Source organism: Anastrepha obliqua, chromosome 2 (genome assembly GCF_027943255.1).
Source record: "Anastrepha obliqua isolate idAnaObli1 chromosome 2, idAnaObli1_1.0, whole genome shotgun sequence".
In the NCBI taxonomy this organism is placed as follows: domain Eukaryota; kingdom Metazoa; phylum Arthropoda; class Insecta; order Diptera; family Tephritidae; genus Anastrepha; species Anastrepha obliqua.
Genome location: NC_072893.1, coordinates 115,511,617 through 115,536,168, shown reverse-complemented (window position 1 = coordinate 115,536,168; position 24,552 = coordinate 115,511,617). Strand labels below are relative to the sequence as shown.

Sequence of the window (24,552 nt, the reverse complement as noted above, 5' to 3'; positions counted from 1 at the left end):
TGAATGAATGCCATGCGATTTGTTTATATTTTTTTGAACTCGCACATTTTTTGTTGTTGCCAGCCGCCGCATGAAAATGAGCATCATTAGTGCAATGACAATGAGCGAATAATGAAATGTGTTGCAGCACCAGCAACACCAGCAGCGACGGCGAAGCAGCGGCCAAAGCAAGAGTGCAAAAGCAAGTTGAAGGTGAAAGAGGAGAGGTAATTATGAAAGCAAGGCAAGCTACGACGAAGGCGAGGAAGTGATTTAAAGCAGTTATGGTGCACACTAAATAACACCACAGAACAAAAACCAAAAAACAAAAACATGAGGGGTGCTGAGTTCATATTTTATATTGGTAAATAAAACCAAAAACAAAAAAAATTAAGTTGCTGGCTTTCAAATTTTTTCTTGCCAAATTAAACATTTGAAAATTGTAGAACTGGTTTATATTCAATTTTTAATTATACTTTTATAGTAATTTATTTATTTATTTTTTTAAATAAATTTCTTTATTTATTTATTATTTATTTTTATTATTTATTTATTTATTTATGAATAATTATTTATTTTTATTTTAGTTGTTAATTACAGTTTACAATTTCCCTGCAAAAATTATTTTGCTTGCTCTCCGACCACGTTTCCTACTATACAGAAAGTAAAACAAACAAAAAAATATCCTTTAAACCTTGTCGCTGGAAATCTCAAATAATCTGCACCACTCTGTGTTATACCAAGCAACCTGAGCAACATTTTATGCTCTCCTGCGTGTACAGCGAATAAAAATGAAAAAAGGCACGCGACTCAATGCAGCTACAAAATCCACTCAGCTGCATGGGTTTGGCCAGCTGTTGTTGTTTCATTGTCTTCTCCTCTTATAAAGGTGACACTTTTTTTGTTACTGCTGTAGCGAATGCTAAGTCATTGTGATTTTTGTTTTAGCTTATTACTTGCTCTTGTTTCAGTGCAGTTGACACTGCTTTTGTATTATTAGTTGTTGTAGTTTTCAGTGCTTTTTAGTTATTGTTGTTTTTTCAATAAATGCTGATTTTTATTTGTTGTTGTTTTTTCAATAGGTGTTGCTTTTTATTTGTTGTTGATTTTCCAATAGTTGTTGCTTTCTATTTATTGTTACTTTTTCAGTAGTTGTTGCTTTTTATTTGTTGTTGCTTTTAAAATAGTTGTTCTTTTGTACTTGTTGTTCTTTTTTCAGTAGTTGTTGCTTTCTATTTGTTGTTACTTTTTTATTCATTGTTGCTTTATTACTGGTGTGCAAATCTTCTATTTTTTTGCTTTTGTCTTTATTTGAGAGCAACGTCCATTGGGGTTTGAAGAGCGCAGAGTGTAACTGTGCGTGTTGTGCTGGTAGGGCTCAGGAAGGTGTAGTGAACTTTTCCATATATTTTTCGAGTTGAGTTATGGTGCATTTAGGGCTGCCGGGGGTTTAGTGCTGTTTTTATTTTAAGATTACAAAAAAATGTTCTTTAAAAGCTAGGAGTTTGAGCTTAAATGTACTCAGTTAGTCTTCTTGTACTGTATGTAGAATTGTGGGAAACTTTTGGAGTATTAAAAAAGGAATTTTTTCATCATTAGAATTTTTCATCTAGAAACCTAAGTTGGCGCAACTGCATTGATATCACTAGCACTTGTGGTGTTTTCGTCTCCACAAAAAAAAAAATCCTGCCCTTCCACGGTTTACAAATTGTTCAATGTTCTACTCAACCCTGTAAAAAACCATGATCCAGAGAAGTGTTTGAGTTTCTATGTAAACATTTTGCCCTTCCACCTTCCATCGTGGAATTATTACCTACTCAGAAAAGAACAAAAAACACTGCGCGTATGTATCTTTGTCTGGCACACGCATTTATTAATATTATGTTTTAAGTAGTCAGCTGATTTTCAAGGCAGCCAACACCTCTGAAAAAGCTTCTCAAGAGAGAAAATTTGTCTTGTTGCCTTCGTTTAGTGTGGCATTCTTAGAATGAGACAGAGAATTTCCTTGCCGGATTCCACTCATTGTAGAAAAAAAGTGAAATGAAAATCATACAGTTTTTGGGAGAATTGCTGTTCGAATATTAGTGCGGTGACCGTCCGTTCTGGTAATTTTCAGTACCGAATTGTTTTCATTGTTTCCACCTGTCCTGCGTAAGCTTTCAAAATATGTTGGTGGTATATGAAAAAAGTAACACAATTTCACTTCGTTGATGAAATGATCGTGCAGAATTCGGCTAGCAAAGCCGAGATTGATACCAGGTTTGCTCGTTAGGTATGGTGAAAACAAAATTTTTTGAGAGGTACTTTGGATTTCATTAAGCTAAAGCTAAATTTTGTGAAACACAAAACGAATGACGTCGGCATATCTGTCGAATTCGCTCAGTCCCGAATAACGGTCTGCTAGGTAGTACACCTGCGAAAATATTTACACCATGGATAAATCTTGTTTTTATTCGATATTTTAAATCTTTCATGACCGCATACTTTTACTAATCAAAATATAAGCTATTATCCAAGGAGAATCCCTAGAAGTTCAGTAGTTAAATTGTCAAAATTTCAATGATTATGTTAACACAGAAATACAGAAAAAAAGTAGCAAACTGTGACATTCTAACTAACAAATCGCAAGAAAAAAAATAATCGGCAGTTATAGTGAACTTAGTTTCTGTGCATTTGCTTTGCAATTACCGATAATAACTACCATTCTAACGGAACATGTGCTTTTTGCAATGCTATTTTCGTGAGGGCTGTGCAGTGACCGGTCATTGCGTGAAGAAAGTTTTATGCTGCTAAAAATTCCGTTGATTTTTTCCTGATTGTGTTCTGCACTTTGTTCCATATAAAAAAATAAATAGGTTGTTAAAATGAATACTAAACTTTTCTCTAGAAAATCTAATTGAAAACTTCAGATTCTAAGCAAACTCTTTGATTTTTTTAAATTTTTGTACAAATTGCGAAATTTGTATTTTTATGATTTTTGCTATTCTACTCTATTTTTATTATAGGTATATGAGCTATATTATATTATTATGAGCTATGCTTTTTGCAGATGGGCTATTATTTTGACAAGTGCGCTAAATTTTTTTATTATTTCTTTTATTAGCCCTAACTAAATCTCTTTCTAGCCCCTAATACTAAAATTCGCTTATTCACATAAACCCCATCTTTGAGATGGTCCTACTAAAAATTGTCCAAATTTCTTATATCGGCCTTTATATCATAAAATTGCTCTCCTTGGGAATTTCGTTTGTAATCAATTGAATTTTCCTTAGCTGTAAAGCATGACGAATGGTCTTTTGAAAGCCACAAACTTGTCTGGATAATCACTACACAAAAAAGTAGCTGTCAAAAGAATAGCTGATACATAAATTAAGATGCTGTGAATGCCATCAATGGACAGTGTTTGAACTTCTCCAAATATTTTCCAAGCAGCAGCAATTATTTCAATTGAACAATCGGGTCGCATCTGCGCTGGTAGTTCTATATCTTGTACCGAGACAGTCGCTACACATTTTTGGATTAACTCTTATATTCCGTATTCTTCTGGACAATTACAACGACCGAAAATATTCAGAATTCTTTCAAAGTTTATAGCTTTTACATACTTGCTATTTTCGTAGAGAATTTTAGTACTTTTTCTGCGGTACCTGAACGAAATTGAAGTGATTTTAGAAAACTGCAGATTTTAGACTTAAGGAGGGAAATAAGTTTGGACTGATCAAAAAATCAACGTTCTTTTTATTGCATGAATTGTTAGTATAACTACTCAAGAATATGGGGTAAAAATTTTAAAGCGAAATTCGGTTTATTCCCGATTCTATGAGCACTTGAGTGAGCGCCTGTCGGTGCTTACGATACATTTTATTTCAAACGCGTTTTTCTCGAATCGACTTTTTCAACTGGTGGGCACTCTAGCTCAAAAAGTTATCGACAATCGTTATGAAATTTTTTCGAAATATTCTTTATGCAATTCTAATTCATATGAACCTAATTCTGTGATTATAATAGGACTATGAATAAGTTCGTGCGGTTTTACAACAGATGGCGTAACTTGATTATTATTCCATCGATCCACATTTCCAAACATTCATTGGAGAGCTACTGTCGTAAGGCACAAACGTCAGTATAAGTTTTTTATTTGAAGCGTAAACAACAATATTTTTACCACACTTGAAAATGTCGAATTTCGTGCCAAATAATGTGTTTTTGCGGGGAATTCTTCTTCATTATTTTAATATGAAGAAAAAAGCAGCCGAAAGTCATCGTATCTTGGTGGAAGTTTATGGTGAGCATGCTCTAGCTGAGCGAACGTGCCAGAAGTGGTTTGCACGCTTTAAAAGTGGTGATTTTGGCTTGGAAGACGAAGAACGCGAGGGTGCGCCGCCAAAGTTCATGGATACCGAATTGGAGGAATTGCTCGATCAAGATCCGCCTCAAACGCAAGAAGAGGTTGCAAAAACTTTGGGAGTTGATCAATCAACCATTTTCAAACGTTTAAAAGCCATGGGAATGATCCGAAAGGTAGGCCATTGGGTGCCGTATGAATTGAAGCCAAGAGACGTTGAACGCCGTTTTATGGCATGCGAACAACTGCTTCAACGGCACAAAAGAAAGGGTTTTTTGCATCGAATTGTGACTGGCGATGAAAAGTGGGTCCATTACGACAATCCAAAACGTCGGGCAACGTATGGATACCCTGGCCATGCTTCAACATCGACGTCGGCGCAGAATATTCATGGCCTGAAGGTTATGCTGTGTATCTGGTGGGACAAGCTGGGTGTTGTGTATTATGAGCTACTGAAACCGAATGAAACGATTACGGGGGATGTCTACCGACGACAATTGATGCGTTTGAGCCGAGCACTGCGAGAAAAACGGCCGCAATACGCCGATAGACACGACAAAGTTATTTTGCAACATGATAATGCTCGGCCACATGTTGCACAAGTGGTCAAAACATACTTAGAAACGCTCAAATGGGATGTCCTACCCCACCCGCCGTATAGTCCAGACCTTGCGCCATCCGATTACTATCTCTTCCGATCGATGCAACATGGCCTGGCTGACCAGCACTTCCGTAATTACGATGAAGTCAAAAAATGGATCGATTCGTGGATTGCGGCAAAACCGACCGAATTTTTCACAAAGGGAATCCGTGAATTGCCAGAAAGATGGGAAAAAGTAGTAGTAAGCGATGGACAATACTTTGAATATTAAATTTGTAACCATTTTACGTCAATAAAGTTTCAAATTTCGAAAAAACCCGCACGAACTTATTCATATTATTATTAAAAAAGCCAAATAGATGAGAAAATATGGTATGAAAAAATGATATTGTGTTCAAACATGCAATTTTCTATATTATTTTATCACAATTAGATTCGTATTCTCGGGACATATGTTGCTAACGAAAAAAAAGTGTTATTGATTACAGAGGAAAATTACAACTTCAGGAACGCCCATCAGAAAGATACTCGGATGCCGATCGTCCATGGACAGCCGCATTAACGCCACTATTTCCGACGGAAAAGGCTTGAAAAAATTTAAAAGTATACTTAAAAATATGAATAAAATACCCTCCAAGTTTAAACAATAAAAATGGTCTTAAAAAATTTAAAAGTGTACTTAAAAATATGATTAAAATATTCTCTAAGTTTAAACAATTTCTGATTATTCCTTCCTTGTTCAAAAAATTCACGAAAAACACCAAAATTTCGGCCTCCTAAGCCGGTTTCACCCTTAAAATCTATCAAAGGAGATGCTGTCGAGTAGTGACAGCTGTCAGAATAAAACATTGGCAAGAAATTATTCTTTTTGCTTCTTATTTGAACATCCTTAGGGTTACCAACGATTTGAGCTTTCCGCTTTCGTGTTTAAATGCTTAGCAGAAATTTTTAATTTTTTTGGGTGTACTACTCTTTTATAATAAATGAGTACTTTTTGTGGCATATACCAACAGAACTTATTACTTACCAAAACGCCAGTGGAAGTGGGATATTTTTTTAGAAATTTTAAAATTATTTACCTGCAAAGATAAAGAAGATAATAGGAATTAGTTAATTAACATACAAAATTATAAAGGAGATAAAATTGTAAAATTTTCCAAAGATGAAGGGTGTTATGCCTACAAACTTTTTTTGAATTTGAAATTTGTTGGATACGGTTCGTATGGATACACAAATTTATGAAAAAAAATATTGAAATTTTTAAATTCATGTTTTTAATTTTTCGCTTATAAAATGGCGTGTAGGTATTTATAAGTATTTTTAGAAATTAATGGTGCTACTTAAAATGCACGTGCTGAAAACTTGCCTGCGAAAATTTGTCATAAAACACTTAAAAATCACATTTAGCGCGACGAGAAGTACGAACGCAGATTTAAATACATTTGCAGTATTTCACACTCAAAAAAACAACAACAAATCGAAAATCATATTTTAAGCATTGGTATATATGTATGTATGTATTTGTATATATATATATACATACGTCCATATGTTTATATGGCTTATGATCGCATTTCCGCGTATTATTTTTAAGCAGCTGTAGCATATAAAGTTGCCGTTTTGCATGTGTTTGTGTGTATAACCGCACTGCACTTGTGTGAGAAACTTAATTTCCTTAAATCAGTTTCGACGCTGCAACAAATGAAACACATAAAAAATGTTGAAAAAAAAGAATAACTTAAACTCGAATTATGCACACACACGGGTCGCGGTGACTCGTTAAATCGTCTGATCTGCGGCAAAAACGCTTAGCTGCGAACGCACTGTGGTGTGATATGAAGTGATGATGTGATCTCTGTGTCGTGCATGGTGTTGGGTATTTAACTCGTCAAATAGCAATTAACAACTGATGCAGATAATGATATTTCATCGAGCAGGCGGCGGCAGCGATACCCGATACGCATTACCTACACATATGCAATGTACGTAGGTATGTATGGATATATAAGACGCTCGACTACTAGCTGCTACTACTACACAGCCAGTTGACAGGCAGTAGAGCTGATGAGTGTTGAACAACACAAAAAAAAGAGAAAAAAATTAAAAAATATACAAAAAAAAAATATAAAAAAATATAAAAAAAATTAAATAAAAATAAAAGGGAAATAAAATAAGTCAATACAAACAAAAAGTGGCGGCTACTAATACAAAAACAGTTATTTTTAGTTATAGACAAATACTTAGTCATGTGTTTAAGTATTGCCGTTGAATACGCGTGTGTGTGTATGTTAGAGAAAAATGTTAAAAATTATTATCAATTTTATTTGTATGCAATAATAAAGAAGCTCAAGTCGAAAATAATAAAGTAAATGTGTTGCAGATAAAATATATTTATGTAGATATGTATGTGTGCTGGCAAGTATATATGTACATACATGCGTGGTGAATAAGCAACGGTGACAATCGAGCAGTGAGCGATCAGAAGTCGGCAGTAGGAATGACCGAAAAAAACATTGTTATTTGTTTAAAGCAAGATTTTTTTTGTGGAAATCTACGCATATATTTGACTTCTTACATATACATGCATACATACATGAATATAAATTTATAAATTTATATATATGCAGTCACTTGCTTAAATTGCTCTGCTCTGTTGAACTGCTTATATAGGGCTCTGATTGCATGACTGTCATGAATTTGGATTGGTCATAAATTTGAGCAGCTTTCCAGCTAAATCACTTACAAAGCACACAAAATTGCTTACATACATATGTATGTACGAGTATGTATGTATAGCCACGTAAGTACAAATGATATTATAAGATTTTTATTGCTTAAATTGCTCGATAAAACGTTTGAGACGTTGACAAAAACAACAAAAACAAAAAAGCAGCAACAAAAACACCAACACAAAAAACGAAGAGCGAAGAACGAAGAACGTATTTATTTATAACGACAAATAAAAAGCTTAAGCAAGCAACTAAGTAAGTGGATTTGATTTAAATAAGCAATTGTTTTATCTGCATACTTTTTGAAGAAGATAAATATAAGCGCACACATACATATACATATATAGGTATATATGTGTGAAGAGCCTCGTATTTTTGTGCATTGCAGGCATTGCTTTCAATCAAGCAAACCAGTACGCTTGTATGTTTGCACCTAAGTTTTCTACTGCTTCGCACTAAAAAGTGCCGATTATGCGCCTCCTACCACTGGCTTGCTGGCTAAATGCTCGAAAAAATTCATTACCAACAAAAAAAAAATTGAATACCGCATATTAAACGCCTATTTAAACGCGCGCACTTATTGGCTGCAAGCTGGAAAATACCTAAACCGAAAACAACAATAAAAATGCGCCTACTACCAACGCTGTCGGGTGACACCTCACTTCACTTGCGCGCGCGCGATAAGATAACGTATACGCCAGCGCGTCCAAGCGCTCACGTAAAAATTTTTTTTTTTGCCCCGCTATTTTTTGATGATAGATTATTTCGGTTGATTGTAGGCAAGTATTATTAGCTGAATATTAGTATGATTATTATTGTTATTGCTTACTGCTCCACTTAATTAGACTTCATTAAATGGGCTGGAAGATTACAGATAATGCAAATAGAGATACAGCTAAAGGTATAGATATCTAAACGCTGATTAGATACAAGCAACTGTCAGCGTGTATTACAAATAAACGTAGTTACATACATACATATGCACACATAAATATATACACAGGAGAAAATGCTGTTATCTAACCTAGTCCATGGCAATAATTATAAACAATTTTGAAAGATTTATGACGCCATAATGGCGTTCCAAAAAGCAGAAAGTTGAGCAAATAGAAAAAACCAAAAACAATAAAAAGATATTAATGGCGTACAAGTATTAGCGCGCAATCATTAAAAATTATTACTTTTCGTCTTCATTATTATCAAATTTTGTTGCTGTGTTTTAGTTTTTTCACTTTTATTTCAGTTTTTTTTTTCGTTTTTGTAGCTTTGCGCAGTTGCCTGTGAGTGAGTGAGTGAATACTAAGCTGCCTTGCGAGTACATTCTTCCACACAATTGTATTGATTGAGGCGGCAAAAAAGAGTGAGAGACACTGTGTGTAATTGGGTAGCCATTATTGTGCACAGCTTCTTTGGTTGTGTGTACTCGTGTATGTGTGTATGTGCGTCCGCTCTACAAATGGGGCATATCAAAATCATCGCTTTAATTAAATAATCAGTTCACTTCAAGAATTTTTAGTATGCATGTGTTAATTTATAGGAATTTATTGCTTTATTTGTTTGTATAGCTGAAATTGCGCAATGGCAGTTTTTATTAAAAAAAACAAAAAATTAAAATAAATTTTTGTTTTTTAATACTCATATTTAGCTTAAGTGAGGTTAGCTTAGTTGATCACAGCACAAAAAATTGATTTATAAGGCGGCTAAGATATTTTTTTATGGAGGCACAGAATTTCACAAGTCACTTGCTTGCGTGTATTGGCACATTTTTCAGGCACTTTTCGGCTTTATCGCTCAATGAGTGGAAAAATACAGACTCAAGCCAGCTAAGCCACATTCGGAAATCGCTAGGAAGTGCTATCGTACCGCAGGAGCTTCAGGGTAAAGCAAGTAATGGTTTTTTGTTTTTTATTTTTAGTTTAAGTTAGGTTAGCTTGGCTGCTCAATAGTGATTGCCCTAGCACCAATATAAAATACAGTGCACTGTAAATACGGGGGTTGTCTTTTAATATTTTAATTCGATATTTTTTCGATATTTTTTTAGCAGATAGATAAAAAGTGGGTGGTAAGATGGATAAATTAGTTTGAGGTCACTTTTCCACAAATCTCTTGGATTCATTGATGAATCTTAAGAGATCCGGAAGAGGAAGAGTATGAACTTTATCCATACTTGCAACGCCGCACAGCTACAGAGAAAATGCTCTGCGACGTCGTCATCCTCAAGACAGGATTGGCATATCGGGCATTTCGGCGACCCCTATGGCAGCCATATGCTGACTACATGTGTTGCGCCCTGTGATTACACCCATCAATACTCTCAGGACCTTTCTGCTGAGTTTTAGATCGCTATTTTCCTATTTAGTTCTTTCACAAAGCACTTGTCTACTCTGCACACGTTCAACCCAGACCAACGTCCTGTATGGGTAGACATCATGAAGGCGTCAATCCATATTTGAATCGATGCGGAATTGACACCTAGAAAGGGTTGCGAGCCGAAGGCAATGCGAGCTCTCAGATATCATAGGTTACTCAAAAGATCGAATTACTGAGTCATCTGTCTTGAAGAAGATGTTGAAGCCTTTAAACAGCTCGTAGTGAAGGCTTCCGTTTCTGTGTTGGAAAAGTGCTTTGAAAATTGGTTAAAGTGAACGCAGAGCTGTATTGACTTCTAAGGAAAATATTTTGAAAAACAATAAAGCCATTTCCATTATTATTTGACTGCCTTTTTATTATTGGGCGCAGAACAAAAAAGGCAAAACTCGCGTCTCAACGATTCCTTTAGAAGCGTTGGAAGATATTTAATAGCTTTTGTGTTGCTTAAATCAAACATGATTTGGGCACTCTAGCAAAATTTTTATGTATCCCAGAAGAAATTTATCTTCGATATTATTGTTAAAAATAATATTGTTATAAAATTTCCACTAAATATGCACCGACTGAGCTAAGAAGTGTTACAACTAATTATATATTCCCAAACATATTTATTCTTTTGAAAGTTTAACTGCTCTCTTAGTCAAGTGATTATATAAGGAGGCGCAAAATTAATCATCCTTTTTTTGACAATTTTTTAATAAATAAAAATATATAAGTATTAAAATAAATAAAAATATAATAAATAAAAAAAATTTTAAAAATAAAATAAAAATTAATAAATAAAAAAAATTTTAATAAATAAAAAATCTTGTTTTGCCCTTCACACGCTCCATTGCTTGTACGTTTGTACAATGCAGTCGTCTAGTTAACAAGCGGGCAAAAAATATAAATCTTTGGATAGGGTGATTAATTTTGCGCTAATTGTATAGATACAAAAGATGTCAGTCACCGCACCCCGAACATTAATAAGCGGAATATAATTCTAACTATAATTATTCCCTGCATCTAAGTACTAAAATATTAGCTTACAGCGGAAATCGTTTCCTTGGATATTTCTTGAAATATAAATCGAGGTTTTTCGTATTCTTGCAAAACAAAACTATACTCGTATGTTTGCTTTCACTTACCAAGTATCTCGAAATTGTTTCGTTTTAATAAAAACTGAAGTGAGAACTAAATCTAGCGAATTTTATCACTTATAATTTGAAATTACCCATTGTTTTTAATCATTAATCTTCATATATTAGACATTTTTTTGACCCACCTTTGTTTTTTTAACCCAAAACCGTTATTTAGCGATATTTCGTAATCTAAATGACAGAAAACAAAATTAGGCAAATTTTCGCACTCAACGACCGATTTTTTTATGGTAAATCAGCTGAAAGTTCAGCATGCAAAACGTACTCTAGACTTCCCCTATTGATTACTATAGATTTGAAGCCCTGAGTGCTTCTAGTATTTAGTAGCGTTTTTATGACTTATGATCTCTCATGACACCTTTTTTAAAAAATCTGTTGTGGGAAAATTCATATTGACTTCTTTGAGGTAAACTTTCCGCTCTTTCATCGCAGTTTTTCACTAACTCTTCTCGGAAGTTAAGGCTCTGCGTTCAGTTCTTTCTTTCAAAAAACCGTGCTGTTTTTGATGGTGCACAATTTTGAAAATAAAAAATCGTTTTCAAAAGTATGCTTCAAAAAATTAAGCAACAAATAAGCAACTCCTGAGAAAACTCATTACAACGATCTAAGCAAATCTCATCAGCCAATTCTCTTTTTTCATGCTAACTGACAGTAATCACAAACACTATGCCAAGCCAAGCTCTTCTGCATTTGTTATATGCAAAAACCGGCGTGACTTTTTCTTACTTCGGCGACACTAACAGGCATTTTGATTCAAGTTCTAGGCTGTAGTGCTTGCATCCATCCGCACGATATGGTTTAGCCAAGGGACCGCTGCATCTTAATTCGCTGTGTTATGTCTCGTTATACCGCTTTACATCTAATTTAGCTACAAATTTCAACCACCAGCGGTGTGCACGCAAAACTCCATAAATCCTTCTTTCAAACGCGTCAAGCGCTGGTTCGGTGTATATTGCCTTTGGCCGTGTTGATGCGCCACGAAACAGGTTAGGCATGATTTGAGACTTGAGACCTATAAAGTGTGTTGCTCGTTCGGCGGGAAACGACTTTACAACTCAATCGATTGCGCAGCTCAATACACCATTTATTGGTAAGAAAAATGCACCATTGGATTTCAAGATTGAGATTATTATCAAGTTTTATACTGGCTTGCAAGTTAACTGAGTTGTGTTGGGCGCTGACTTTTTGTTTCATTACAGGAGTTACTTCGTGTAGTGCTTGTTAAAATCCAAAGCCAACTGAGTTATCTTTAAAAAATGAAGTCGTTTGCAAAATTCAATGCCATACTTATGGGCGGAACTGTGCGTGCACGGAAGTGCTAAGGAAAAGATTAAATAGCAAATAAAAGAACAAAAAATAACTAAAAATAATTTACAGTAAACAGTAAAAATGTCGAAATTCTGGCTAAAAAAATTCACGCACAATTCAATGAACCTGCCGTCGAAGATTGGAGGTAGAGTTAAAGTCTAAAGGAATAAACATTTGAGATGTGCTACAGACAACCGGGTGAGGTGTATTGACAAAACACAAATAAAAAAAGAGTAAATAAATAAATAAAAACAATAAATAAATAAAGAAAGAAGGCGATGCAAGTGAGGAGGAGGTTGCCAGAAAGTAGAGTGAGAATGAGATTGAATAATCGACGTGTACTCAAAAATTAGTAAAATATATTTAGATATTAAAAGAATTTATACAAAAAACTTAGTAAAATATATAAGCGTTTTCCAATAACAGGTGTTATGAATGAATGGATTGCGCTATCGAGAGATGATTAACGATTTTTTATGGCCGGAATTGGATGGTAGTGATCTGGACAACGTTTATTTTCAACAAGATGGCGCTGCGTGCCACACAAGCAACGAAACCATTCATCTTTTACGAGAAAAGTTTCCGTGCTGCGTTATCTCTCGAAGAGGTGATCACAATTGGCCATTTAGGTGATCTTGGTAATCTAGGGATTTAACACCTTATGACTTTTTTCTTTGAGCCACGTGAAAGAGAAGGTCTACGCCAGCAGCTCAGGGTCGATTTGAGACCTCAGAGATGTAATTCATGAGGCTGTCGAGGACATAGGATAGCCACTTTGCAATTCGGTTATGGGACATTTCATGTCCTGTAAGCGGGGTCGTGGTGGTCATTTGCATGATGTTATTTTCCACTATTAACGGCATACCATCCTTTTTATAATGAAATAAACATCCGATCATTTATATTAAAAAATAGCATTTTTTTTTTAATATCAAAATAACACCTCTTATTAGAAAACCCTTTATATTAAAAAATGCTTTGCTATTTAATTACAAAGGCTGGAAAATTAATAAGCTTGGTAATGAGAAATAAAATTTGAATGCTAATGAAGTGCAGAAAAAAGGATAAAATTAAGGAACAAAATGATCAGACGATGATCCAAAAAAAAAAACAAAAACCGAATCATTAATTGAAAGGATTATGGACGCGATATAAATCATTGCCTTTTTCAACTGCACGAATACTCATGTACAAATATGCACTTATGTACATAGGTATATATTTTATTTAGTTTATTTTATATTATTACATACACCTATATAAACATCTCCATAAGCCATCAGTCCGTTTGGCGTTGCGTTGGGGGAGATAAATAAAAATAAAATGAAATTGATGAAAAAACGAGAAAAATGCCACTTGCGCACTCTTGAGCTATTACTGTAGGCGCTGTAGGGAAGGTGCCATGCATCGGCAGCACCGAAGACACACACACACAGTTATAAAATAAAATCAAGATGTAGCACACACATTGGTTGAGAGCAGATATTCGCTTGCGGATAACTATTTGTATGTATTTGTACGCATTTCCAATAAAAGCTATAAAATATACGTATATAGGAGATATGAGCACGCACATACACACTCACATCTACACTTGTATGCATTTACATACACACGAGTTCGAATAAAAATGTATAATATAAATGGTATATAAAGAAGCAGGCGGCCATGTATTGAGATTTATTCAAGTGTGATTTTATGTATCTGTGTGCGTGCGTTTGGGTGTAGAGCACTGTAGAAGGATGTATGAAGAAAAAGGTAATCTCGCAGAAGTGGCAAGCCCAGGTGGGTGGGTGCTATAGATTAAAAGAATGTTAAAGAAGATGTGAAAAGCAGCAAATAAAAATACTTCTGTAGAAGGAAATATATATGTATATATACAGAAGTATATCAGTAGCTGCCGATTTGGTAAGGGAAGGACAAGAGCACCTACGAAGGCACACGACTATTGAGAAAGTATAAAGCAAAAAAAAGAAGTGGAATAAAGGAAACATAACGAGTATTTATGTGCTATTGAATGTACACAAAAGCGAAGAGCAACAACAAATACATACATGGCTATATACAAATAATACTTATATGCATACATACATATGTATGTATATGTACATGCACCCACACATGTGCTGAAATACGTTACATGTGCGCGTATGTGATGGATGCTGTAGCCAGTGCGCTTCCCAACAATTTTGCGCGTTGAACCAGCCAACCGACCGACCGACCAACCAACCGAACTCACATACCGATCACACCAGCGGCAAACGTGTTGGCGGCACACGCTTGAGCACCTAAAAGTATACTGCATATGTACATATGCTGTTCAGCCACACAAGGATTATCATATAAAAATATACATAGGTTCTTTATGTGCGCGCTTTCTACACGCTCCTACGTGCCAGCCGCCAGCTATGTAATTATGCTGAAAGCTACCAACGCGCCACGCCATCTTGGGAGCAGAAAACAAAAACCAAAGAATAAAAATGTTAACACACATACTCGCACCTACGTACATATTATATATGAATGTATGTATGTACAAAAAGTGTGAAGCAAAAAAATTATTTATTTCTTTTGCACTTCACTGAAGCGCACTTGAGAAAATCAAGAAAATTTTGTGGTGGGGCAATAAGCAGAATATGTAGGTACGTACTTCGTGCTTTGCCGCCATCCAATGACTTATTGTGCTGGGCGCATAAAGGTGGCGTGAATGCACTTCTAGAGCGTGAAAGGACGCAAAAGTCATGGTGAATTTACGAAGAGGTCGCAAGATAAGGTAGAAAAAGGGCATTTTCTGAAGGGGGAAGGTGTAGGAAACTGGCTGCACTTAATGGTGCGATGAAGAAGAATTAAATTGCATATATCTAAGAAAGGATGAAGTGATTTTCAGTAAAGAAACCGTCAAAAAATGTATTTTCTCGAAATAGACCTCTTTCAAGACATATCACTAAATATATGTATCATATATGAATAAATAAGTTCTTCAAATATTTTATATTTTAAAATATGTAAAAGAAACAAACTCTAGCACACACCAAATGTTTTCGGTATTAATTCGGATTTAGTTTCTTTAATATAAACTTCCCGAAGATCTCCTAAGCATTAACTCTGTGTAAGAGAATTTTAATGTAATTGCTAATACAAATTTTCGGAGTAGTTTTTACTTTCAAAATATTGAAAAGAAAATAGTTTCGATAGGAAAACTGGTTTATAACGCTAAAACAGATCCAAATAATTTCGGGTAAATTTTCGGAGTAATTTTTTCTTACAAAATATTGAAAGAAAAAACACTAACTCGTTCGCATTAATTTTTTGCGCGAAATTTTAACATAACAGCTAATACAATTTTTCGGGGTAACTTTTTCTTGCAAAATATTGAAAACTAAATAATTTCAGTGGCTTATAACGCTAAAAAACCCAAATTATTTCGGATAAATTTTCGGAGTAATTGTTTCAAAATATTGAATGAAAATGTATTATGGTAACTCGTTAGCATTAATTCTGTGTGTAAAACATTTTAACATAATAGAAAATAAAATTTTTCGGAGTCGGTTTTTCTTACAAAATAGTGAAAGAAAATTAATTTCAATGGAAAAACTGGCTTATAACGCTAAAATAAGTCTAACTAAATTCGGAAAAGTTTTCGGAGTACGGAATTTTAAATTTTTTATTCAGTTTCTTGTAGTAATACTTTAGGTATAACTTCTATTGTGCTGTTATCAAAGCTTTGAGGTGATTGTAATACTAGAAATAAACGAAGTAGCCTCTTAAATATCAATGAAAAGCAAGAAGCAGATCCATGAACATTGAAAGTAATTGCAAAGATACAATCGGAAATACAAATGAATTGTTGATACTTCTAAGTGCTCGGAGTAATATTTTTAAGTCAATTTGAAATACCTTTGTTGTGCTAATATAATAGCTCAAAAATAATTTTAATACTACTATCAAACGGACTAACTTTTTGAAGTTAAATAACGGGCAGGAGTAGGTTTGTTTATTTCTTAAAGTATTCAGAAGAGTATAAATATGAACTTATTTTATTGCTTTATAATAATAATTGAAATTTTGATATTTTTAACTTTTCGGAATACTCTTTGAGAAGTTTCTCCCAAAACAAAAAAAGGAGATTTCATTTGTTTTGAAAGCACATAAGGCACAAAATACAAATTTTTATTGGAATAGAAATTTGGGTGAGAAATTTATTCATAGTGCCTGTGAGGCCAATAGATCATTTTCGCACTGCGCTATTTAAATTTATACTTCAGTCCTTGAGCCTTCATACTTCCTACATTTTCATTTTGCAGACTTTTTACAATATTCATTAAAAAGTAATTGCTTATCTCAACTTACAATTTTTCTTCGTTATCTGGCTATATTAAAAACCCGCTGTCACCAAAAAAATCTTAGCATCATATGTCTTCGCTAATCCCAATCGTCACTTAAGTGAGATACACTTACTTTAATTCGCAAATATCAACCCCAACCCCCCACAGGAAAGGAAAGAAGAATAAAAGAAAACGGCACAAATGTAACTCATACATACACATGCACACTTGCTTAATGCTAGAGCTCCTACGCCTTAGTGTGTGCACCTACCATATCAATGGTGAACAGCCAAACAACCCAACACTCAAACCCATATGCTCTCTCACACTCCTTCACACACATTGCCTAGCCCACTCAAGTGTACTGCTGTGCTGAAGTGTGGGTTTGTGTGCTTATGTGTCGCGCGAATCAAGCGCATTCGTCGCTATAGATGGATTCCCAATCGAAATCGATGTTCGTATGTAAGTACGAGTACTCGTTTTAGGTATACGACTACTGAGTTTTTTTGCGCTTCGTTCCATTTTAGCGTATAGGTATTTGTGTATGTGTGTGTAGAGTATGTACATATATAAAAAGGACTCGTATATTTAGGACTTTTTCCTATTTTTTCTGCTACCTTGAGCGAGGAGAAGGGGCTTCCGTTAATTTGAGAGGCTGTCGCCGCGCTTACATATCTTACTCGAATGTTTGTATGTATGTTTGTACATACATTTGGAGATATACGAGAGGGATGATAAGTACGGCTCGAAGTAAGAGAAAATGCTGTCGACAGTTGGAAATTTATGTGGGTGCCATCGTGTGTTTGTGTCCCAAATCGAAGAGCTGAAAAATCGAGACGAGCAACATAATAAAAGAAAGCACAGAAACGAACTGCAAGAACAAGTGAAATGTTGTAGTAAATAGAAAGAAAAAATGGCGGGCGCCAAAAGAAAAAAGCGAAGCATAAAAGGAAATAAAAAGAAATGTGAAAAGAAAAAAGGAACTTACTTTAAATTTGGGAGTGGGAGAATAAGCCAGAGCGCGTGAATTGATGATTGAGTGAGTGAGCAAATGAGTGTGAGTGAGTGAGTGAGTGAATGAGAGCACACTAATGTTCAAGCTTATGGAAGTTCGGAGAGTGAAAGACTTTCCAATACTATTTCGTAGCTTTTGAGGCAACGGTGAAGATGGTGAGGGAAAGCCATGAAGAAATATAAAATCGTAAAAAAGAAAATTACGATTTTTTCTATACAAAAACTTTCAATACATAAATATTTTGAGTGTATGAGTGAGTATGGCAGTGTGAGTGTCTTGCTGGTGCATGTGTTAGTGTGGGAAATCATATATGTATGTATGTATGTGTAGAGCTGTATAGAAAAAAGGGCATGGCATATGCTTAATGAAATCCACTTCAACATCGAGTGGGTGGGTTGGCTGATAGCGCAAATGAATGGTTGGCGCATACAATATGGTAGTTGGGGCTAACGATTGGGTGGCGGAAATCGAATGGTTAGAGGCAGCTTGCTGGATATGGTTTATAAATGATTCATTTTTTTTTTCTTTTGATTTCCTCAACATTTCGGGTACTGCGCGCTATACACGCTGATAGGTCGCTCCATTGCAAGTTGCTTGTCTCGTGTGTGGCAAGAGTGGGGTAAGAGTGAGTGCGGTGGACCCGCTTCAAGACACTTTTGCTGTTGCTGTTGCTGATAGCATAAATCGACAGCTCACAGAGATTGGGTGGCGGGGGCGTAGCTAGAATGAGGAGCAACAGAAATTGTAGATGTGGCAATGTATATCCAATATTTGGGTTCATCGGTCCAATAAAGGCACTGCATATATATCGTATAAGCTTCAAACTACTGGCAGCAGGTGCACACATACATATTCATATTCAGATGCACATTCATACACACAATGCATGTATATGTCTGTACATAGCAGTAGCAAGAATGCTATATGAGCGTAGAACTCGACATAGCAGTTCCGGCGCATTTTCTGTGCGCATTTGAGCGCACGAAAATAAAAATGAAAAGGAATTCAATAATAAATAACACAAACGATTTTTATTACATTTCAGCTCCAGCAACAAATTTGTTAAGTATTTTTATATCATATTATACACACACACATATATACCTGTATCTACATATGTATGTATATACCGATATCGAGTGTTATTGGCGCCTGGGCGTATGCTTCGATGTGCTGAATCGATTGGAAAGAGAGCAACAGTATTACATTTTTTTTTTGTTTTTTGTTTTTGGGTGGCGCACAACCTGCGCGCTATTATTTACTTATTTTTCATACAGTTGGGTGTGCTTGTTGCATGGCTAACAATAAAACATGCGACAAGAAGCAAAACGAAAAAATGGAGAGTCAATTGAATTCGATTGGACGAACGCCAACACAGTGGCGGGGACAACAACAACACAAAGCTGATGGAGAAGTGAATCGAGGGAGCTGGCTGTTGTCCTTGTTGTTGCTGAAAATTGTCGCTAACTTTGTCGCTTAGCGTTGTTGTTGTAGGTTTGTTGCTGCTTTCGTGTACGGTGCAGCAGCAAATTGTAGCATACTTTAAGGCTGCAACAGCCTGGGTGCACAGCTTCATGAACAATTTTTTTGGAGATGTAAACGGAAAGTTTATTTTATGGCGTTACTTGTGCTGGTGCTTTCTCCGCCAGTTAACGCCATTTTTTTTGTATATGCGTATTACATGTTTTTTATATACACCCACACATACATACATATGTACATATCTATGTGCATAATTATGTAAGAGATCAGAGTTTTTCAGCTTATGGATTGGATTCAATATTATTTGGAACGCCTTTTTTGTTTATATATGAAAACCCTTTGGAAATGTTTATATGTCCTTTTATATGCCGCCTGTAATTTCCTACAATAAACTTTCTGCCTTCGAGCCAATATAAAATTTGCATATTTCATTAAATAATTGAGTTTGAAAATTTAGAGTGAGAATGTTTTGCTTTGTGGCGCTTGGGTGATCCTCGTAGAAATCGCTTAGGCAAACGGTTTGACATTTGTGTGTTATAACATAAACTATAAAAATTAAATATTTATGAGTATAAAGTCACTTTCTAGTTTTCAGAGTGTGTTTTTAAATAAAACTTATGCATGCTCATTAATTTATAGAAAGTATTGACGTTTAGAAAAATTTCGGAGTACCTATTTAATGTATTTTTTTTCATTTTTGCTGCAATAAAAATATGCGAAACCAAATTGGGGTGGTTTTCAATGTAGGGAGTAATTTTGGGAGTCTGGATTTTCTAGCTAAGTGCGTTTCGAGGTATACGTAAGAAAATATGGTAACCTTACATATTTTTTAGAATACGGATACATTTTCGGAGTTAAATTTCAGTTAAACCCACAATTCGGAGTAACTAATAATGGCATATACATATGTATGTATGTATACTGGTTTTTTAGAATCCGGCTACATTTTCGAAATTAAAATTCAGTTAATCCAACAATGCGGAATAACTAATAATGCCGTATTTGTCTGCTAATAGTTTAAATTTTGCTGCTTAGGTCAGGTCGATTCGATGCGATAACTGCTGGTAGAAGCAGTGGAAGAGAAATGCCTCTTTTGCGTTGGAAAGATCAGGTGGAGGAAGACTTGGCTTCAATTGGCGTGTCCAACTGGCGCCAATTAGCACGGAGGGAAAACGCCTAGTATGAGCTGCTAAACTTTCCTAAAATCCCTTAACAAGTTTAAATGTTTCAGATGCTAATTGGCATGTAATTTTGTATTTTTTCAAATTCGGAGTAAATTTTCGGAGTTAAATTTCAGTTAAATCAACAATTTGGAGTAACTAAAAATGATATGGCGTCGTATTTATTGCAGATTTGGGAGTTATAATTTTTCGGAGTAATTTTCGGAGTGCTGATTTGCTACGCCAGTGCATTTTAAAGCACAAAAATTAAAAATAAAACAAAGAGCAAGTAACGTTCAAGTTTTTAAAGAAATCTAAGTAATTTTCTAAGTGATGATTGCTTACTTCAATACGTTTTAAAGCGCAAATATTTTGGAATAATTAAAAATGGTATGGTGTCGCTCTAATATAAGATTAAGTAGTTATATGCTTCGGAGTAATTTTCGGAGTGCCAATTGTTTACTTCAGTGCGTTTAAGAGCACACCCAATAAAAATAAGCCAAAGATCAAGTGACTGAGGTTTCTAAAGAAATCGGAGTAATTTTCGGAGTGCTGATATAAATATAAATATATTTATAAATACAAACTAAAAAATAACACAAAGCGCAAACTTTTTTGAGCTTCTAAAAGAATTCGGAGTATACTTTCGGAGTTAAACTTTAGTTAAATGAAGATGAAAATGCAGTAAATGAATATGTAGTGAAATATAAATTTCATATAAAACTTAGAGAGGTGATTGTGAAAACAGAGCAATGAGTATTTAAAAAAACAGCGCTCAAACTGTTTCACTGCAATATTTGGAGTTGTTCCATATTTAAGTTTGGTTTTAATAATTTTAATGATAATTCTCTCTATTCTGTTATACTTTGCCTTGTTATTCGAGCCAATAAGGGTTTATAGCGAAAACTGGGTTTTAAATAGATCTACAACAACTCATTTGCAAAATTGAAATAAAAATCAGATTTGTCTAAAGCTCTTTAAACTTTAGCTGCCAAGCCATCATTTATTGCCTCAGTTGTACTTGAGTTTTAAACTAATGACCTTTGGGCTCATAAATTTTAAATTGCGTGCATACAAATACTTCCAAGCGCATTGTGTTTGTATTTACTACCTATGCAAGCATTTAAAAAGAAAATAAAAATGTAAATATGTATATTACATATAAATTGCTGGCTGCCAAAAAGGTTACCGAAAGTTAATAAGTTTATTTTAAATTGGTTTGAGTGTTGAAACTGGGCACAATAAAATTAGCTAGTTTTCATGGACTTCAAATTTTTGTTGTGTAATTCAGTTGAATTTATAATTTTAATGCTTATGAGGTGGAGATTTGAATGTTTATGGCTTTTTTGGTTATTTTTGTAATGAGGCAATGCGTTTTTTCTTAATTAAAACAATAAAACTTAATGGCTTGGTAACAAAATGAAAACTGGGAAATTTTTTGGGGTGGTGAAAGGTAAAAAATAACATAAATTTTAATAAAACTGAAGATCTTCTTCAGAGGGACTAAAAATATATATGAAATTTTATGTTGAAAATAGTAATAAAAGGCATAGAATAATTTTTTGTAAAATTGTAAGTATTTTCAGCAAAAATCGTAGTATTTTTTATATAAATGTTACTTAACGAAACTGATTTTCGCCACTTTTATTTATCAAAACCTAAAATTATAATTAAAAATTACAGCCTAGTGCAATATTGAACGGCAAAATGCTCTACAATTGGAAATATGCTTTCATCATTAATTGATTAACTTTAGTTTGCAGTAATGATATCAGAAAAGAAATTAATACGAGCGCTTGACATCTATAAAGAATTATCCGCACTCAATATTTGCATATGCATGCATATAAACACGTACACGTACATACATATGTATGTACATAGAGAACGTCATATGTGTAAATATCTGCCACTCCATGCGCCTGCCTGACCAAGCGTATCAGCGTCACAATCAAGCGAGATTCAATTCGTTCGCTATTTTGCCATAATTTTATTATATACACGCGAACGCCATATAAAATGGCAGGCAGGCGTAGCAGCGCCGATAAGCAAGAAAAATTACAACAAATAAATATTTACAACAAAAGCATAAAAAATATTGTATATTGGCACATACATACATGTATCTGCCATATTCAATACATCCACCAGATGCTATTAAATACAACACGCCTCGCCAGCTAGTCAGCCATCCAGCCAACTTAGCTCAGTTTAGCTCAACAAGAGCTACCCAACCATTGACGTTGCGCAGAGTGCGCAGTAAATGCTCGCCTAGCAGCAGCAACAAAATTACCAATAACAACAACAAAAGCAACAAAGTCAAGTACAACAAAAAATGTCGTTAGCACCGCAGTCAATAACATCCAATCAGGTTTGTTAAAAATCTATCTATACTCGTACATATGTGCTAGCAATATTGTTTTTGTTATTGCATTGTATTTGTTGTCATCATTGTCGAAGTTACCAATCCACACATATACATATACTATCAGCAGTGGCAGTAGCAGCACCACCACTAGCTCTGTGCTGAGCACCAGCGTATATATATATATGAATGTATGTGAGTGAGTGAAGGAAACACACCAGCTGCCAGCCACTCAGTCACCACCTTCTTCATCTACTGTGCGGCCATTTCATCGCTGCGGTCGCTATTACCGCTGTCTCAAACCGTAAGCGCGTATCTCTGTGAGCTGTCTGTCTGCTCTGCAAGCGCACAGACTGGAGTTTGCTCCAAGTGGCGCTCGTGAGTGGCTCTTTCAGTTTGATGTCGCTCTCACGCTGTCCCTAATACTCAATTGCTTATTTTTATTCTCTCGCTCTTTGCGCCATTGTATTGAATAGCGTCGAAGGTATAGGAAAAAAAATTGTGATTTTTATGGCCACTTGTGTTGCTGTATTGACTGCTGTGCGCATTGTTGTTGTTTCGTGAATTTTTTCTTTTTTTATGTGGCGCGTTTCGTACATACAGGCATACACAAGCATAGCAGAGCAGCAGTGATGAAGGTATTGCCACAACTCTGCTGTTGTGTTTGGTTTTGTTTTGGGCGCACTCTCTTCCGCTCTCACTATTGTTGTTTGTAATATTTGTTGCTGTTGATGTTGTTTATAGCCGCCATCCATCTCGTTCTCATGCATTGAAAAAACTTCGCATGCGCTGCGCTTCATTTCATCTCTCTCTCACTACTGGCATTACCGTTGCATTCGCGTTAACGGTATTGCCTTTGGTTGTTTTTATTATATCCCTATAAAGGTTAGCTCTCAGTAGTTGAATGCAATACAAGTTGGAGCGCATATGAGCATGTGACCTGTGTTCTCAGTGCAACGTGCTGAGCAAATGCAGTGAAGGTTTTTGTTTGCTTATTTTTAAGAGATTTATTTACTACCTTATGTGTAGTTTAGTACTAAAGGACTTGCTACGTTTTTTTGAGTTTAGCTGCTGCTATTCTAGTAGACTTGAAGTAATAAATTAAAAATATTAAATAAATAAAAAATATACTTCATACTATATATACAATAATTGCGCTTCATACATGATGACGAAATTTTGTATCAAGCACTAGTTCTTTATTAAAAGTTTTCCTCGAGAGAGAACGATATATACACATAATATGTATTTTAATTCTACTGTAAATACACTCCTTATAACTTAAAAATTTTCTAAAGTAAAATTTTGTATTTATACTATAGGTTTTAAAAACTTTACTAGAGTAAATTTGGGCTAATATATTTATAAATTTTATTTAATTTGGAATCAGTAATTTTTAAGTAAGTAAGAAAGCAAAACATTAGGTTTTTTTAAGCAACTGGAGCTTGTTTCGAGCTATACAATTTTCTAATACTATTTCCAAGTTTTGTACTGATATTTGTATCGATTATTTTTGAAAAATTTAATCAAATTTAACTCTGCTTTCCAGTTACTCTAAGTTTGATTGCCCAATTTTGCAGACTTAGAACCCTTTTTGAAATGGCTTTAGGCTCAGTTTTTCAGTGCTAGTTTAACTGGGGTGAAGTTTTTGAATAATAAAACTAGTACTGAAAAACTAGCCCTTAGAGGTCAATTAGTTCCCAAATTGAATAATACCTTTCAAGAGAATTCACC

General features: G+C 34.8%; 1 protein-coding gene across 1 annotated transcript in view; it reads right to left on the bottom strand.

Annotated features, from left to right (window-relative positions):
• Window positions 1-23,573, bottom strand: part of LOC129238365 (dual specificity protein kinase shkD-like) — a 76,260-nt gene extending 52,687 nt beyond the window's left edge. The window contains exon 1 of the mRNA XM_054873391.1: window positions 23,520-23,573. Coding sequence (XP_054729366.1) covers window positions 23,520-23,573 — 54 coding nt within the window. The remainder of the gene's footprint in view (window positions 1-23,519) is intronic.
• Window positions 23,574-24,552: the final 979 nt, after the last annotated feature.